This window comes from Pseudoliparis swirei, chromosome 22 (assembly GCF_029220125.1).
Source record: "Pseudoliparis swirei isolate HS2019 ecotype Mariana Trench chromosome 22, NWPU_hadal_v1, whole genome shotgun sequence".
Taxonomy (NCBI): domain Eukaryota; kingdom Metazoa; phylum Chordata; class Actinopteri; order Perciformes; family Liparidae; genus Pseudoliparis; species Pseudoliparis swirei.
Window position 1 is genome coordinate 10713086 of NC_079409.1, and position 19414 is coordinate 10732499.

At 41.6% G+C, this 19414-nt stretch overlaps 2 protein-coding genes across 2 annotated transcripts; both read right to left on the bottom strand.

The window, feature by feature from the left end:
* Positions 1–670: 670 nt before the first annotated feature.
* Positions 671–9184, bottom strand: skap2 (src kinase associated phosphoprotein 2). Its single transcript, XM_056444055.1, has 13 exons — positions 9095–9184; positions 8681–8786; positions 8558–8583; positions 8146–8244; positions 7337–7417; positions 6957–7040; positions 6680–6804; positions 6289–6352; positions 6009–6131; positions 5733–5807; positions 4124–4236; positions 1001–1104; positions 671–894 (listed from the first exon to the last, which is right to left on the bottom strand). Exons 1-12 carry the CDS (start codon positions 9132–9134, stop codon positions 1012–1014), a joined length of 1029 nt encoding a protein of 342 aa, XP_056300030.1. The 5' UTR covers positions 9135–9184; the 3' UTR covers positions 671–894; positions 1001–1011.
* Positions 9185–12234: 3050 nt separating this feature from the next.
* hoxa2b (homeobox A2b) lies at positions 12235–14039 on the bottom strand. The gene is made up of 2 exons (XM_056444339.1): positions 13581–14039; positions 12235–13101 (listed from the first exon to the last, which is right to left on the bottom strand). Exons 1-2 carry the CDS (start codon positions 13924–13926, stop codon positions 12413–12415), a joined length of 1035 nt encoding a protein of 344 aa, XP_056300314.1. The 5' UTR covers positions 13927–14039; the 3' UTR covers positions 12235–12412.
* Between the last annotated feature and the right edge of the window lie 5375 nt (positions 14040–19414).

The following is a 19414-nucleotide window of genomic DNA, read 5'->3' on the forward strand; positions in this document are numbered from 1 at the left end:
AAATTGAATAGAAAATATAGTCAAGACATTGACAAGGTTAGAAATAATAATTAATATTTGAAGTATTAATTTTGTTCTTCAAACTTCAAGCTCAAAGGAAGGCCAATTGTATAGCTTATATCACCAGCATAACTGTTTTCAGCTGTGCTAACATAATTGCACAAGGGTTTTCTAATCAGATATTAGTCTTCTAAGGCAATTAGCAAACACAATGTACCATTAGAACACTGGAGTGGTAGTTGATGGAAATGGGCCTCTATACACCTCTGGAGATATTTCATTAGAAACCAGACGTTTCCACCTAGAATAGTCATTTACCACATTAACAATGTATAGAGTGTATTTTTGATTAATGTTATCTTTATTGAAAAAACAGTGCTTTTCTTTGAAAAATAAAGACATTTCTAAGTGACCCCAAACTTTTGAACGGTAGTGTACATTTATTCATCAATAATGACAAATTATTAGCTGCAGATTTATTGTTATATTATTGGTTGTTTGCCTTTACTAGATGTATCCTGAGGAAACAAAAGAAAAAGACTTATGGCATTTCTGCATTTCATCTGTTCCAGAGGGAGCGATCATTGACCTTTGAGAAGACTATGTTGCCACCTTGTGGCTTAAGTCGCAGGTTAAATAATACATTGTAAAAATGCTCTGAAACAACAAATATGTTTGAATCTTTATTAATCTCACCATTTGCAAAATTTCTAATATGCCAAAAGCAGTGCATGAAATTGTAGATAAACTGCATCTTAGATCGGAATTAAATACAAATGAGTGGCGCAACATGTAGATATTGTATACAAATACTCTTAAATATGTATTTGAGTCATATGCAAATCATTTCCTCCAACCATCAGTCTCCTACAGTTGATATGGGAGGGAATAATCCTGAAAAAGAGAATGAACCAGTTAAAATAAAGTGAATTAACCGATACACATTGATCCTACAGTGTAAGAGCCTTGTTCTCTGCAGTCATGAGTCCGAGCCACTTACATGAGGAGTCCCTAAAGCGCGTACAGCTCCAGCAGAAAGTCTTTGGGGACGATTCCTACCGCTCCACTCTTCTCTCCGACCCACCAGCCGAAGCCCTGGTACTCCTGAAACAGGACCGGGTGGAGATGTTGAGCAGATGATCAGAGCGAGTCCACATCTCCTCATCACCATTAATCATGGCTGTCCTCACCTGAAGACGCTCTGAGTCGACTAACACTCATACCATCTCTTACAGTAATCGATTAGTTGATTTGATTGACAAAGCTTTAAGATGAAGTTTCTTCAGAACAAAAATCACAACAACAACAAAATCCCTCGTCATAAAAAAACATTAAAAATGACTATTCAACGAAAGAAATCTTAGTAGACCAATGCCAAACAAATCAATGAGTTGACTAATCAACTACGAGGGGGCAGCCAAACTTTAAATACATTTTTTTGCTTTGATAAAGTAAATCTCACACTCTCTCACACACACACACACACAGTCTGTCAGTATGCTGAAATGTGAGGGGGGGGCACTGTGAGATTAGATCTGACACAAGGAGAGAATACCTCTCTCTCTCTCTCTCTCTCTGGCCAAAAGCCTGACCTCACATCAAAGTCTTCCCATGAATCAGCTCATGTACTAACAAGGTTCAAGGAAGAGGAACCTGCTCAGTGTTTCACGTCTATGCCAAAACTCAGAGACGATGAGGGAGCACATCTGTGTCCAGTTATTCCCGGGAGAGAGTAATGGATGCACGTGATCTTATGGTAGTATTTGACACAAGTACATTACAATAAAGATAGTTATGGCGAGCACTGACCGTTGTCTTGAGATGGCCCATTCATCACGCCCGATAAAAAAGGCACTTGACTTACTGTCCGTGTCACATATTTATTCACAAGACATGAATACAGTAAAAAGTTATTTAGTAGATCTACATTATGAACAGCAAATCAAGCATCATAAGAAACAAATAATGAACGTGTCTCATGATTAAAATGACATTTCACAAGCCCCCCCCGAGGGATAATATAGCAGATTGACATGAGGCGTGTGTGTGTGTGTGTGTAAGGGAGCGTGGGCGTGAGTGCATGTGACTTCCTGCAGTTTGCCTTTGAACAAACGCGACACCTCATCGTGGAGCTCTGCCCGACACATAAGTCGTGCTCGAGTGAGTGCGGCACATCGCACGGGAACGTGCTCACGGAGCCGTGGAAGACTAATGATACTACACACTGGGACAACGCACACATCGATACAAAACTTGACCATCCCATAATGTGGTTACGTCGGTGAAAAGATGTGCCGGCACGACAACGAGCCAGAAACATGTTTGGACGGCGTCGACTTTTTCAGCAACTCATCTCGCCACTCCCTTGAAGTGAGATGTTACGTGTCTGAATTTGTTTTATGTGCTGTGACTTGGGGAGGGACGGGGGAGGACGGGGGGGGGGGGGGGGGGTTGCAGCGTAATCGGACAACACCCAGGTCCCGACTGGGGGGTCTTGCAGCTGTAACACTACAGCTATTGCCGGCCTCTGGAATTGGAATGGGGGAGGGACACAGGGTGTAGAGGGGAAAGGAGAATGGGGGAGAGACTGAGGGGGGGGGGGGGGGGGGTCGACTGTCCCTTTAGCTGCAGCTGGCTGCTGCAGTCCAGACAGGTTTTATGGTCATTGCCCCCGCAGCAGGCCACAACCCCCAACACCAAGGTTTCAGCTAATGGCACACCCAGTCTGAGTGAAAAGGCAACTTGATTCTTGGTCCTCTTCCACACACCAAGAAGGAGTCATAAACGGGCATTTGGCCGATGAGCATTGATGGTGTCTGTCTGCTTTGTGCATTTGTTCCCAGCAATTAGTGCTGGACCAATTCATCAAGTCGCTGGTCAACAAAAGAGTAACAATTTTGTTCATCCGTTACATTTGCTGAAGTCATTTTTTTTAAACAAAAAAAGCTAAACATCTGCATTTCTTGGATGTGAAATTGTTACGCCTTAAATTTTGGTTTTGTACAGTTGGGCCGACAATTTGTTGTCAGTTCACGCTCTGCATTTAAATGTTGGGGGGGGAGTTTCCACTTCTTTCGGACATTTTATAGACCAAGCATTTAATTGATAAATGAGAATAAAAAGACGAGTGGTCAAAAATGAAAAATATTGCGTTATTACAGCGTATTCCACATGCTTCTGACTGAAAAATACATTTTAATTATTGGTCGAAATTAAATTCAGGTTTTTCCATAAAAATACTTATTGGAGCTCAGTCACCATTTTGAGATCGTCATGGCTCTTATACACCACTAGATGGCAGACTTGAATCTGGCAAAGGACCGAGCCAACTGACAAGTGTGTCTCAGTTGCCTTCATGCTTCATAGAGAACAAACCAGAAGGGAAATATAGCCAGTGGTGCACATTTCACACAAACCCCAAGGTCTACATGCATCTGTAAAATATTCCATTCCTTATTATTTGCAGTGCAATGTTCAAAAACATCACAACAAAATCTAATTCCAGTTTCTAACAAACCATTTAAATCACAAAAGGACTCCTGTTTAGTTACAGAATGAAAAAGGTAAAGAGCAGCCCCTCAGTTCTCACTACCTGGCGCCCACCAGCCTCGGAAATTGTGCGTCCACTACACGTCCTCACCTGCTCTGAAATAGAGTGGCGCACTGAGCCTGGGTTTCCTGAGAACACACATTCCTATTTGGCGAGGTGAGAGAGACGTGAGAGGTGTGTGGGCTGAAGGCTGCTCACCGCCCGGCGCGGCAGCGTGCTGAAACAGTGCAGATGGAAGTGATGGAACGGCGCTGTGTGCCAGCTAAGCTCAGCCTCCGCCAGCAGCACTAAAACAGTTTCCGTTGTGACACAACTAATCCCCATCACCGTGAGAGAGAGAACCTCGCGCGGTCTGCCTCTCGCCATCAGCCGTCCACCTCCAGGCGTTGGGCCAGGTGCTGCCAGTAAAGTATACGAACAGTCGGTTCCTCGGAGGGCCTAGAAATAACTCACTTAGGTGGTCTGAGTAGAGAACCACCACGACTACACACCCCATCTCATAACTGTTGGGTTAGAGCTCATCCTGGTTACACCTCATCGTGGGACAAATCAATGTTCTACCCCTGACCATACCTTGCTCAGTATGTAGATGGCATCTCCACGCTTGAAGGACAACTCATCCGGGTGGTCCCCGGCACAGTCCCACAGGCCCTGGTAGAAGTTGGGGTAGTCTGTGCTTTTATCAACTGCATGGAAAAGGAGAATAACAGAGTAGGTGCTTTATTTTCGACTGAGGGGGACAACAATACATGCACATGTCGGAGACAGCAGTGCTTGTTTGTGTTCGGCACAACCAACAGGAGGCAGCGGAGAGCCGAAAATAGAAGTGGAGGCAGACAGTAGCTGTATGCCACATTACCTACGAGGCTTTGAGGATGTTCACATTGGCAAAGGGTTACAATGATGTACCTTTAGAACTGGAAGTTTGCAGACAACAAAAACATTGGATGAAGACAGAACATCTCCACGGAGGGTTAGAAGAGGAGATGCCGAGGCTTCATCATGCGTCATTTCATCGGGGTAAATCACGTGCACGCAGTCAAACCTGTTCTACACTTTGCCGGAAGGCTCATTAGCTGGCAGACGATGAGAGAACATGAGGATGAATTCATGAGTGAGCCACAGCAGCCTACTTTACGGGTGAGGATTACCAGTCTACTATCATTTAAAAGATCGAGCATAAAAGCCCATAAACGAATGTTTTTATTTTATTTTTACGTTATACGGCCGCCATCCATTCAATCTTAAACCTCCATCAGCTCCAGTTACGATGCGCGTGTGCCCCATAGCTCAAAACTGTGTCCCAGCTTTCCTTAAATAGCCTTAAACATTCCAGGAACACCTCTGAAAATACAACAATTGTAAGCGTTGTCCATGTCTGGATTAATTAGTTGTGACATTGTAAAGATGATTAATTGATTGACTGATTGATCAGCAAAAGATTCATCAAAACATTTTTTAAGGAACAACATATTGACTTTTTATTGTGAGGATTTACTGCTTTTCTCTGTATTTTATCAATTAAACAAAATCTCTTCAGGACTGTTGGTTAGACAAAACAAGTCATTATATATTTATTCATCGATAATGACACAAAATTATTAGTTGCAGCTTTATTGTGGTTTTAGTGGTTGTTTGCCTTTAGCAGATGTATTTCATCATTTTAGATTAATTCTATGTTTCTTTTACGAATTACAATTCTGCAAATAAGAAATATAACATTATAGTAGGCTGTCCACAATTATTAAGTAGTGGGAATTAGGACACAGCTAGCTTCTTGTTTACAGCTCTCATCCTATTTATTGATCCGAATTAGGACCATTTGAGGTTTCTAGGCAACCCTCGGGATGTGGTAATGTTGTGGGAAAGTTTAAATAGATAAATAAGATAGATAGATGGCGTGGCATTTTTGTATTTGCACAACTTTAATACGTCACTTATTGCTAAAGGAAGTTGGCCAACAGTTATTTCCAGCATTGAGTTAACGTTCATGTTCACAGAAACTTCCTCTTTCAATGTCCCTTCTTCCTAACTGCAGCTTAGAAGGTTGAATTGTAAGAGCCAGAATGGTGATTTGTTGATCACAGTTCCACACTTATGTGGTGAAAGTTACTCCACTCTAACCCACAAACTAAACATTTCACTCATCTGTGCAGAGCAAACACAAATGTCTGTGCTCTACCTGGAGCAGGAGAAGCAGGTTTACTGGCTGGCTCGCACTTTGGAGGAGGCTTTGCTGGAGTGGGCGGGTCCTCCTCTGCAGAAACAAGACAATGTATTCATGGATGAGGGTGTGCTGTGTTTCAGGGTTATGATTACTTGTCGCAGTGAAGAGTCTTCTGGCATAACAAGAACCCTTTGAATAACATTATTAAAACAATATGAAAGAGAGGCATGCAATGTGTCCATGTTCTGAAGGACAACAGAGGTCATCGCATGACCCAACGCGTGGCCGGACCTGGGAGCTCTTCATAGATGTCTTCGTCGATCAGCTCAGACTCAGCTATATCTTCTATGGGTCCAACATCGTCGTACACTTCCTGGTCCTCCTCTTCATCTTCTGGGATGATGCCCGTTATATCTACAAACAAGAAGAACTACATTTGACAAAAACTCTTGACCTATACACTGTCGTTAAGGGAAATTGTGAGATTTTTTAATTTATTTTTATTCATGAAGAAACTAATGGTTCTAAACTTATAGAGAATAAAAAACTTGATGATTGAAACAGTCCCAACCTCTCAAGACAAAGTCTATCCGTTTCACCCATTCCTCCGCCTCTCTCGTCGATGACGCACAGAACTATGATGAAAGAGAAGAGGAATGAGAACTACAGTCAGTGCAATATGCACTTCTACATATATTAATTAACATAAACAAATAATACTGCATTTATGCATAGTAAAATGTTCCGCGTGGAAGAGCCTGAATGTTAGAAACACTCATTTAGACTTTTTAAATATGCAATGCAGGTTGAGCCATTGCAAAGGCAGCAGTGTCTGATGAATGAATAGGTTTTTATAAAATAACGATTTAATGAAGTTCATGTACACACAAGCCTTGCCAGGTTTTAAACATGGTACATCTCAAGCCCACATTTTGGTCTTTTGACTTAAATCTTGAGTGCACCTGATAGACTCGCTTGTCTGGAGCCGTTATTTCGAAACAGCAGTCTTTCTTGGAGTCTTTCCGTAAGGTGCTGTTCATTTTGACCGTGTACCCGTCGATACTGAACTCCCCCTTCTGCTGCTTGTCTGGTTACAGGGAAATAAAACATCATTAATGGTTCAGATACAACTGAAATGTCACTTTCAAAAGCATAATGCCTAATGTCCATCCCCTTTGAATTTCTCAAAAAGTATACTGTGACTCAGAATTTTAAAAAGAAGAAAGAAAATGGGTGCACCTTTTTCGTTGCCATAATAGTAGAAGACGTGATGACTGAGAGCGCACCATCTCTTCTGCCACTCGGTGCCAAAAAAACTATGATCTGAGGAAGGAAATCCAACAATCACCTAAACATAGAAGAGATAGATCATGTTCTGGTTTATTTAGGGGGCAATCAGAGCTGTGTATTGCAACAAATGTGAAAAATAAAGAGGGACTCTTGGTTGTTAGGTCATGTGATATCCTAGTTGTAGTGGCGCTGACATTTTTGTCTTTACAGTTAATAGCCTGCTTTCTGTTCACATCCCAGAGGAAGGCCTTGAAAGTGAAAGCAAAACATCAATCTTTTTTTTGAAATAAATGTAAGTGTTATACGCATATCCTCATTACAGCACCCACCCTTTCTGCGCTTCTCAAGGTATCCCGCTTTAAAGACCGATGTCAGGTCCTGAGCCGCCACAGGTGGAGACTGATGAGCACCTGGTGAAGAGAAGTGCTTTCAATTCATAAAAGTGAAAATTGAATTTGTTTTAAAAATGTGAAACATAAACAGATTGGTTTCTGACTAACGTCCTGTATTAGGTATACGTGTGACTGATGTTAAAATAAGTAGTAAAAGCTATGGAAGCTTCACTGAGCAATATTTTGCTTCTCTTTGGAGAACATTCCCCTTGCAGCGTGCAACTTCAATACAAATGTTCAACTGCGGTGTCAGAGTTGCTTTGTGTGAAGGAGCGGTCATAAAACTGGCAGCTGCTCGCCGCCCATAAACTCCAGACCCCTAATAGCCACTTCACAAGGACTTCCCTGATACACTAGTTATCCAAGTAAACACACAATCTTGTATATTTCCATGACACAAGGTTAGAGCTACTGTATATCGAGGCATGTTTTTTCTCAAACTGCCACCATGGCAGTAATGTTCAGTCCCCAGGTTGTGGCTGAGGGCCATAAAGCACACTCTAGCTGTCAAAGCTCTGTGGTGAAAGAGATGGGGAGTAGCAGTTGTGGCCCCAAATTGCTTCCCAAGTATGTTGCCAAGTTACAGTTGGAATGCCTCCCTCATTGTGCCACTCAAAGTCACTTTCTCCAAGGAGCAGAACCAAAGAATTGTATATGTTCATGCCGAGATGCAATTTTAAGAATTTAAATCCAAACCTTGTTAGCAAGTCCGATTTTCGGACGTCTGCCAAGTGCTGGTGGCTTACCTTCAAACGCCTCTTCATCCTTGTCCGCGCGCTCCGACTGCAGCGACCCTCCGTCGTTGTTGCTGTCAACTTCCTCGTCATCATCGGAGTCATCTCCACCTCGAGTACACAAAGAGCAGTAAAATGTGGTTACGGTGCATGTTATATTGTGACACAGTGGGTCCCAACATGTTGTGTGATTCTATGAGATGTGAGCATTTCATTTGAAGAGTGATTTTCCCTTTTTTCCACAATACAGCATGTTACCAAAACAAATTAGATTATACATTTCAAGGGGTTTCTCCTGATAAAAAAACATTTGCCTCATCGTGTGACTCCTTAGATTCATGCTGTGACCTCTCGTGTGGGTGGGTCCTGACCCCCAGGTTGGGAACCACTGGTATATTAAGTTAAGTGGAAGACAAACACTCACTTTTGTCCTTGAAATCATGTGGGAAACTGTTGGGGAAACAGTAAATGTCTGTTAACAACTTTCATGTTTTGCATTGACATCTTTAAAACCAATATCTGATGAATATGCAAACAGACGACCTACCCCAATTTGACCTCTTTAATCCGCTTGATGAAGGCATCCCTCTTCTCTTTTGCCTTCTTGCTTAGATTTTCCCCTTTTAATCCATCACACAGAAAATATTCTAGATCTAGGAGGGGGGAAAAGAAGAAAAAAACACCACATTCATACAATGGGGCCCAGAACTGCTGGAGATCACATTCCAGCAGTTCGTAGCTTTGGCATGTAATGTTTGATACTCTTGAGCATGAATTAAATAGCACTAATTCTGGGGTGGACAGAAGCAGCTCACATCGGACTATAAACCTAGTTAGTCCTCCATACTGAGGCTGCTTCCTCTTTCTTTACCAAACGGTCTCTGACTTTGTGACACGAGCCCCGCAGAACGAGGGGAACAACCGGCGTGAGCATATTCACATTATGTTATGAAGGTTTTACCTGAGAGTAGCGTCGTGAATTCCTCAGGAATCGCAGGCATTGTCGTGAGTGTTCAGTGGACGGTGGCCGGCGAGGGGAACTTCACGCGACACGGAAGCAGCGATGAGTTCACGGACACGGAAGTTAATCCGCTGATTTATAACTGACCACACAGTTCCGCACTGAACACGGCCTGTTATTCAACATGCGCACGTGCATCAGCTTTTGTGTGTGTGTATATATATAATTTACTTTGTGTGTGTTTCTGCTACTGCTGACGGGGAGTTGATGCTTTAATAGAGCAACGAGTCTTTACAGACTAATAAAGTCAGCGGAAAACTCATGATCAGATTTTTGATTGATTCCAGATCATATTTATCTGGCACTTACGCCTGTGACTGACTCACTGGACACATGGGCAGTGTCTTTTTTAACAATGATGCAAGCACTTTGGGTTTATGAATATGTCAACACTGTAAATCAAAACAGGGATCCTTAATAGGCTTCGGCAATTATATAAAACTGTTCTTCAGGTTTCTCTGACAGTTCTTTTTCGCCATTGAGCAACATAGATGTTTGAAGGAACCTTTACAAATTCTACTGGTTTATTCCTGCACATTTTTTTAATATGTGCATCATTTGTAGGCCTATCTCTTTTGTGAGTCCGTTTATGAGTTTCTATTAATTGAACAATCAATGCACCAGTACAGGTCAAATAAAACAACTCGTTCCTGTGTATTCAGTGAAGGCAGCTGGTTGTCATATTGTTTATAAAGGTGTCAGTTATTCACGACTCATCTTTTGACAGGAAGAATTACCCAATCCAGATTTGAAACGGAGCCTTTGAACTGTATCGCCTGTTGTTGTGGAGAAATGAGACGGACATGTCAGTGCAGCTCTGGAGGGGCTGTGTGAAAAGCTTTAGCTCGTACTTTAGCTGCAGGTGGTGGACGAGTTTATCAGTGCTGCCAGACACACACACACACACACACACTCTCTCTCTCTCTCTTCTCCATGAGACCCTTTATTTACTCCAGTTTCAGACCAGCATTGGGAAGACGTCAAACCCACTGATGTGTATTGGTTTCTTGTCAGAGAGGAACAATTGTTTTGATTAATTAAATCCAAAGATAGTTCATAAAGAAAAACTGATGTACTTTTCTGTACACTTTTTCTTCATATCTTTGATTGAGTGGGGAAATGTTATGGATGTTTATTCAGAATCGTCCTGAGAAAAGTAGCAGCAGCACATTTAATCTTTGTGTGATCATCTATAATTGTGTTCCTCAACTAAAATCATATTCTGCATGAATATTATTGTTTCTGCACACACTTTCTATAACTTCCTGTTCGGAGTTATCAGAGTTATCAACATTCTTCAAGAGCCACAAATCCTCTGAGGTCATTCAAAACCTGACCCACTCCTGACCTGGCAGTATAGTTCCTCCCAGCTTGGAGAGGAAAGGAGAGCCAGCTTGACCTTTGACCCGCGTGTGTGGGGGGGGGGGGGGGGTATCTGATGGCAGTGTTGTATCCTATTTCCCATAAAGCATCATGTCCTCCTTGCAATTGGTTCTTTTCCTTTTCTCAACCATTGCATGTTTATGATTCACTGAATGACCAAGTTGCTCAAAGTCACTTAACTCTTTCACATAATAAAGAAATTAGACAATTACATAAATTAATGTGATGATTAACATTGCAATGAGTTGTGGTAATGAAATCTGTGAATGTGGAACATGTGGTACAGCATGATGTTTTATTTACTCATTAAAAGAGACTATATGTGTGTTTAGTAATAAATGGACTGCCATTTTTTTAAATAATGAACATTTATTTGAAGTTAATCTAGCATGTAGATTATGTAGACACTGACATGCTGACACTATATATTTGAATTGAGCTCAACAAACCAAATCGGACTTTTTCTCTGCCGTGGAGACTTTTCCTATATATTTTTAAAAAAGGTTCAACTATCACTTAGTAGCATATCTCAGTGGAAATAGTAGTTCACCACCTCGCCTGCACCTTTTTTAATTTTGAGGCTCTAACTCCAAGCGCACAGTCCTGAGATACGGAGCCAATGAATCACGTCGCCTGTAGACTGTGGTCAGAATAATTGACCAGCGTGAGTGTTAGTCTTGTGATTCCTGGAACAATCTCTATAGCTTTTCATCGACCAATTCCTCTGAAGATTTAATATCAGTGTCCTAATTTTAAAAACAGCGACCACGTCCCACTGTGTCTTCATATGGCGCTTTATGGAGCCGAGAAGCTCAACTGGTCGGTGCGAGGGATTCTTCAGCTGTACACACGGAGTCAATTTGGACCATTAACACACATTTACCAACCATTAAAACTAATTACGATACATTCATTATCTTATGTATCTGGGTATTTGTCTTACGGGTCGAACAATGTTAATTCAAACCGTATTTAATTTGATTAAAAAGTTTTGAAAAAACACACTGGCGTATAAAGCGCGATTGTAAATTTTAAAACTATAGTATTACACTGGATTGGGCTATAAACAAGCACCATCAGTGCTGTGAGTTTTATAGGCAATAAAATTTAATTAGAGAGTCAAGAAAAGTCACAGCTTTTGGCCTGGGACTCCTGCAGGCAACTCTCACTGATAATGTTCTTTTTCTGGGTTTCAACATGAGGGGGCAATGAATCTGCTTCCTTCTAGTCAGATAAATCACTGAGGTTTGTACAGAAGCATGGTCACGTTGACAAATAAATAGATTTCAACTAAGTCTATAAAAAATTAATAAAATTTAAAAAAACTATTCATGATTTATTTCACTTGCATTGGTATTTATTCCATGGTGCTCTGTGCTCACTGCATCTATTTGGCTATTTGTTTGAGGAAGTTTGAGAATATAAAATCAATAGAGTCCTTACAACATCTGTAGACTATAATTCTGAAAATATCCTGTGGCTTCTAATTACACAGATTATAGTATCCTTATTTGAATAGGCCTACTGCTTAAGAAAATATATTCAGCTTTATGAATTATGTATGACAATAATTAATTTCTCCCGTAAATAAATATATATATATATATTAATCTTTTATTTTAAAGGCCTAAATTCAATGAGCTCTACAAACTTTCGTATAGTGAAATAAGACAATAGCGCCGCTGCTTGCGATCAATGTAAAGTTTTATTTCAAGAAAAGTATTCTGCTAAATTAAAGTCGAATCCATAAAAATAAACTCTCCTCTTGCGGTGTTGTTTTTGCTTTAACTTACCTTATTTATGAGATTAATGCTAAACCTGAGTACCAAAACTGCACACAAGTGTCCGAATTCAAATAAAGCATGTTGAAATATGTCAGTAGCTCAAGTTTTGCAGGTCGATTGTTGTGAGTGTTTCTGAGAAAAGATCAAATGTTTCGGGGGATAAAGACAGAGGACTATGTGCCGAATCTGACAAACTTGGTGAGAAAGAGGAGGAGGATGAGAAAACGTAGAAATCCTGCAAAGAAACGTCCAGGCCCGGGGAATGATCATTGTCCGGGCCTATTGTTGACACGCAGATGGGAACAGTGGGTGCCGGGTTAGGGAAATGTTTCAGATTTTTCTCATTGCTGTGCAAAGGCGTAACCGCCGGGCTTTGGTTCTCTCCATTGTGGCCGTTCTGACTCTGTTGTGACGTTAAGGTATTTTGGTGGAAGTAGCTGTCCCTCTCCAGGAGCGTCCCGGCCGCGCTGCTGTCCGCAGCCAGCTCCAACTCATCCTCCGGCCCGTCGTCCAGACCCGTGTATTTCCCGTCACTGTCCCGGTTCTCCTTGCAGTGGGTCTGCCGCTTGTGCTTCATCCTCCTGTTCTGAAACCACACTTTCACCTGCTTTTCTGTTAAATCCAGCAGGTCAGCTATTTCCACTCGCCTCGGTCTGCACAGGTATTTGTTAAAATGAAACTCCTTCTCCAGCTCCAGGAGTTGGGTGTTGGTGTACGCGGTCCTCAACCTCCGGGATGCCCCTCCACCGCCAACCGGAACCTCTGGCACCTCTGGAGAACCTACACAAATAAACCAAAGATTATATTTTTAATCAGACACATTAGACATAAACAGTTGTGTGTGTGTGTGTGTGTGTGTGTGTTTGGGTGGAAGGGGGAGAGAAAAACAAGCAACATGGGGTGGAACTTGTGGCAAGCAAGCACCGGGACTGGGAAGATTTATGGGCCCCAGGCAGAATATGATGGGTCTGCGTGGACAGGACAGGACGGAGGGTGAAGATTAATGAACATGCCAGCTGCTGGCCCGTGTAAGAACAATCTATCACTCTCCATTACTGTCAAACATTAACACGCGTACACTGCATCACAAGTCAGTGCGTTACTTCATGAGATTAAGCATGCTTAAATCAAAATCCTATATTGGCTTAGAAGGACGCCCACGTTGCAAAAGGCCGGGGATGCAGCTCCTTGCTGCAGGGGGGGAATCCTCAGACAACGAGGAGCCTTTTGCATGGAGGTTATTAATCATCATGTCTTGCCTTGGGGGGAGAAGTAGAGTGACGCGGAGTCAGCCGTCGCAGCAGCAGCTGCAGTCTGATTTCTCTTGATGCTTTTCTTCTCCTTCATCCACGGGTACTCCAGGGGCAAGGATGCAGCTTGCAGCGGAAGCTTTGAGCGGCTGTGTGGTGAGTGGATGCCCGGGTTCAGGCCGGGGATGGTCTGCTCGAAAGGAGGAGGAATCAGTGTCGCCTGTGAAAGCTCCGCGCTCTTGATTGATGAACTTTGAAATGCATCACCGACAGGGATGGAGAGAGATGTCAGGCACTCTGCGAGCGACGGCTGGCTGTTGATAAAACCACTCTCTCGCCCAAATTCGTAATTCATCTCCTCCTGCTTGTCTGGAAAACTCCCTGATTTGAAGACCAATGCAGTTCAATAAGCAGTTTATTGTCAGAAACTACTAAACTCTATAAAGTCGATTGGAGAATGCCATTAACTATTGCTTTCGTGAAGACATGGTTGGAATTAGACTCTGCTGCTTGTCACATGATTGCATCTACCCAATGACAATTTGAGTTTTGTATCAAAAGAAGCCACTGTCCCCTGTGATTGATCGAGAAAGTAGGCGGGGCAACGCCTCATTCCGGGGGTAGGGGTTGCTTTATTTACACATTTTTGGGGGTCAGTGTGTTCGCCACTCACTACCCCTTCCCACACCCCCACACACCCCTCCCCACTCTGTGCCTCCTTTGCGCGTCCACGCAGTCGATCGTAGTGCGCGCGTACGAATTGTGGTATACGTGCACGTGTGTGAGCGTGTACATTTATTGGTAGCGCGGCACTGCACAAATCATCTCAGCAGTCACATTTGTGTCTCATAATGCGGCGCCGCCCACAGTCGTTATCAGAGAGGCGTTAATCTGGAGACTTTCTTGAAGGTTTGCGTGGAGAAGAAAAGCTGCACCAGACATCCAGCATGTCGTCCCCTCCCCCAAGCACACCACAGGAGAGAGAGGGAGAGAGGAAGGGAGAGAGAGAGAGAGAGAGAAATATTACCATGTTTTATTTCAATGTGATTTTTAGTTCATCAGATGTTAGGGTAATGTTATATTTATCCAAGACTCCAATACTGTAATTATGTTACACTTTATCATCGAAGTTTATTTTTTAGGAAAACTCCTGCATGAAAAAATTGTGTCTATATATATATATATATATATATATATATATATATATATATATATATATATATATATATATATATATATATGACAAATAAAAGGATGACAAATGCCTGTTAAATAACCATATATATATATATATATATAGCGTTATTTAACAGGCATTTGTCATCATTTTACAGTTTACGGCTCCCTGTCCCACATCCCAATTCATTTATTTCATTTCACCTATAGGGATGATATTGACCCAAGCCATCATCCTTACCCCTCAGCATCATTGGTTATAACATAGCGGGAAGGAGAGATGATTTGCTACTGTAGTGTGAGGCAGAGGAAGGTGGGGATGTGATGGCTGTTTATTGCTCCGTCTCTAAACAAAGAGCCCTGGCAGACTGCGTGTGTGATCAATCTTTCTCGCCAAAAGGTCTGACAGCTCCTTGCCCTAAGAACACATTTAAACCATCTAACACTCCCTTAGATCATATATGGCCAGGAAGAGGACAGCCACTCTCTAGGTAGGCTGTAGGAGAAGTTTTACATTTAGAAATGTGGAGATTTCTTGAGCAGCACGGATGAGACGCACAGCCATTACGCACAGAAACGTTTCTTCACTCGCTCTATAATAAATCAGAAATTCGTCTAATGACGAAACTCTCTCGCTTTTCGTTTAAAAAAAAGGAATGCACTGGCACAGGAAAAATAATCCCAGAGGATTGGAAAGGACTTGGTTAGTGGTAGAGAAACAAACGGAGAAGCTTTTACATGGGATCGATTGTTCGCTGAGGTGAGTGGGTGTTGGCATTCAGCAGAGTCCCATTCAGCGCGGATATTTTTCCTCCGCGTCACGTCTTCCTCTGGCGGCTTTCAGGAATCATTCCGTGTCACCACATTTACTTGAAATATTTGATTTAAACTTAATATGTGTATTTTTACCGATTTTGTATTTGTAAAGATACTAAAGATCTTGTGAACGACTGATGTTCTTATATTGCGTATAAGACCACAATGTCCTGTATATTCAACCGAATTCAATGTGTGTGTTACTCATTGTTGATAATGTATATTGCGGAAAAGTATATACATGTATACGTTTATTGACTGTTTCTTTTTATCTGATGTGCAGATCATTTATTATTTATATTTTATAGACTGTATAATCCTGTTTAAACCGACAGGTGAAACAGAACAAAGAGCCCTCTGAAAGATAAATCAACCTCCACAATATAGGAACTTTGCTCTGAGACTTGGACACATTGGACATTTTGTTCTGCACCTACATTTTGATTTAAGACATAACGCCACACCTTTCTGCTGGTTGTGAGCTGATGGAGTCAGAACGCAGTGCGCAGCTGCAGGAGGAGCGGCGCGTTTCCATCTGTTCTGCACACGAGAAACTTCTGGAGCAGCTACGCGACCACATTACTTTGAGCTTGTCAAGAAACAATATTTTAATTACAACTTATGTGTTTTTAAATTATTTCCATTGATTGGGAGTGTGATTCAAATGCATGCCAAAACATAGATAATTGCATACTTATTGTATAATGTACATCTGTTTTGTTTTATACTGTAATATGGGTAATGTATTCAAATGTAATAGCATATTATACATTTATTAAAACCTCGTTGACTTAAACTTGTGACTTAACCTCGCCTGTTTAAATACAAGGTAATGTCTTCTTTAAAAACATCATGTTCTAATTGTCTAAAAAACTTTGATTTTAATTTTGTGTCATGATATAATTTCTGCTATCAATTCATATTCTGCGTGTAGAAAAGAAATACAGTAATACGCTTTATAGTCATTCTATGTGTGTGTGTGTGTGTGTGTGTGTGTGTGTGTGTGTGTGTGTGTGTGTGTGTGTGTGTGTGTGTGTGTGTGTGTGTGTGTGTGTCCTGGAAACAAAGCAGCGTTCACGAAAGGATTTTCACGATACATTTGTATTTATTGAGTCCCTGGATTTGGATTCATGAGCATATTTGAGATTGAGGCGTGAGCTCAAGGGCCGCAAATCAAACAGTTTCACACGTTGACATGGGAAGAAATGTTGTGGAGAAAATGCAGATCGGTCATTCCCGGTCCTTTTGTTTGCCTCCCATCAAATCAAAGAAGACACAATGATGAACAAATGTGGGATTATAAAAAAACGAATGAAAGCAATAAAACACATTTAAGAGACTACACCAGCCCTTGTTTCAAGTATCTTGCAGTTGCCCTGAACTGGATAAGAACACGTTTAAAGGAAGACATATATCATATACATTGAAATCCATGTGAGGTTGACAAAATTAATAATAATGCATGGAAAATAATTGGGGATTATGGGTAAAGCAACTCTCCAGGCAGCTTTACTCATAATCCTCAATTATTACTAGGTTTAAAATGTCTTTTTCAAAATGGCATTGAACTGAGTTATCATGTTGCTCGATAGATATCAATAATGTTCAAGAAATTATTTGCAAACATGTTAAGGCCTATCCAAAAACACAATCTCCCTCTCTCTCTCTCTCGCTCTCTCTCACACATACACACACACACTCACACACACACACACACACACACACACACATCCCAAAAGTAACACCCAGAACAACAGACCAGTGAGGATAAGTTAAACAGACTCCCCTGAACGTCTCTTCCAGGGTTCACTTGTGGCTCCTCTGTCACCAGCGTGTCATGAGGTTTGATGTATTGGGGTCGTGAGAGGTCACTGCAGCAGCAGCCAAGCAACTTTCTGTTTCCCCGCATGCATCGCTCCTCAAATGGCCGTTTGCATGTTGATAAACAGTCATCGGGGATCATGAATGCATCTAAAGGGACTGAAGAGACTTCACAGAAGGTTTCAAAGTCTTAGTGTAATGTCTGTATCTGCTTATCTTTACAGTATTTTCCAAAAGGAATAAGATACTTAACGAGCTGCATGCGGGTGACCTTTTGGGGTGAGGGGGGGGGGGGGTGCTGAGGGAAACCAGGAAGAGAGGTGAGGTTTGGCTATCTCTCAGTTTTAGGACCTCAAGTTCATCATCGATGGGGTCCAGTGCGGTCCAGTCCGGCTCCTGGACTAAAGGGAAGTGATTACATGCAGATGAGTTATCTGTATGCATGCACCGCTCACATTATTGTTTATTGATTCAATAGATATACAATGATATATATTTCCCTTGTTTAATCAATTTCAGTTGAAACTCTGCATGTGATCATTTATTATAACATTACGGTTCATAGCCCAGGCTAATATACTACAGAGGAACTATTTTAATTTGGAACCCGTTATGAATATGGATCTTTAAAGCTCAAATTATGCCAAAGATGACCATCAAATGAAACTGAATGCGTGCATGGTTAGATGTGTTACGACGAAAACAACACACCTGGTGCAGGTCTGTAATAAATGGGGAGTGGTTTCTCGGTGTTCCGTGAATGCATCATCCAGATTGAGAGTTGTTCCTCTGACGAGCCTCTGGCTCCACCTGCCGGCGGTCCGAGGACAGCAGCACTCAGCTCATCAGCTCTGAGCTCTGACCCCAATGTGGACTCTTCGTGTCATCTTGTTCACCAAATAAAATAATGCATATTATGTCATTCACTTGAAAACTATCTAGGTGTGTGAAACGTGTCTGTTGTTGTGAGAGCTGCTGCGACCAAACAGCACACGTGTGTTCCTCCAACGAGACAAACACATGGTCGTGGACGGCTGTAAAGTAATTAGACGTTTCCGAGTGTGTGTTTGTGTGTGTGTGTGTGTGTGTGTGTGTGTGTGTGTGTGTGTGTGTGTGTGTGTGTGTGTGTGTGTGTGTGTGTGTGTGTGTGTGTGTGTGTGTGTGTGTGTGTGTGACCCTCGCGCTTCAGGCCCATATAGATGTGTGCCGGGGCCTCATTAGACGCTCCTCTGCCGTCACAGAGCCGCTGGACACGCTCGGCCGTGTTCGCACCTTGTAAACAGTGGAGTCTGTGGTGGTGCTTTATTGCAGGAGGCCATCTATAGTCCAGTTTGGCGTCCAGAGGCCAAACATGTAACGAAAAGTAACGCATGTGCATTAAGGCCATTTGAACGTGTTTCGCTGTTGCTTTGATTTGACCCCTTTCTATTTTAAATCGGTGCATCGCTGCGTGGTTGGGTTTGTTCATCGATTTAGTTTTCTCTAAATAAGGACTTTTTTTCAGAATCACAAGTGTTTGGTCATGTTACAATTAAATAAAGACTAATCTCATTTCCATACCATTATTGATGAATAATATTATTAAAGACGTAACTTCATTGAGGTTGAACAACTTTCTGAGGGAACATATCTGGAGGTCTTAGGATTTCTTTCCCTGTGGCTTATTATACTTATTGGGCCCATTAAGTTAAAAGCCAGAAGACGTATTAAAAGTGTAAGATTTCAATATTTTATTTCCAAAAATAAAAACTGTTTGTAATTCAATTAATTGTTCCGTGACAAACGGGAAGATTAGAATGTTGTAGAAATAGATTATTTAAATGTTTAAAGCGAACAGAGCAGTGCATTGTAAATAAAGTTATTTTATCAATCCGTGATGTACATTTCGCTCAAATGTTTAAAGTCTGCGATGTGTTAAATAAATATTAGAAGTACATTTATTACAAATGAATAAGCCATATTTTTTCTCATGAACTATACAAACAACTCTTTATTTTGAGTGAAACAGGAACAACGAGGTATTTGAAATG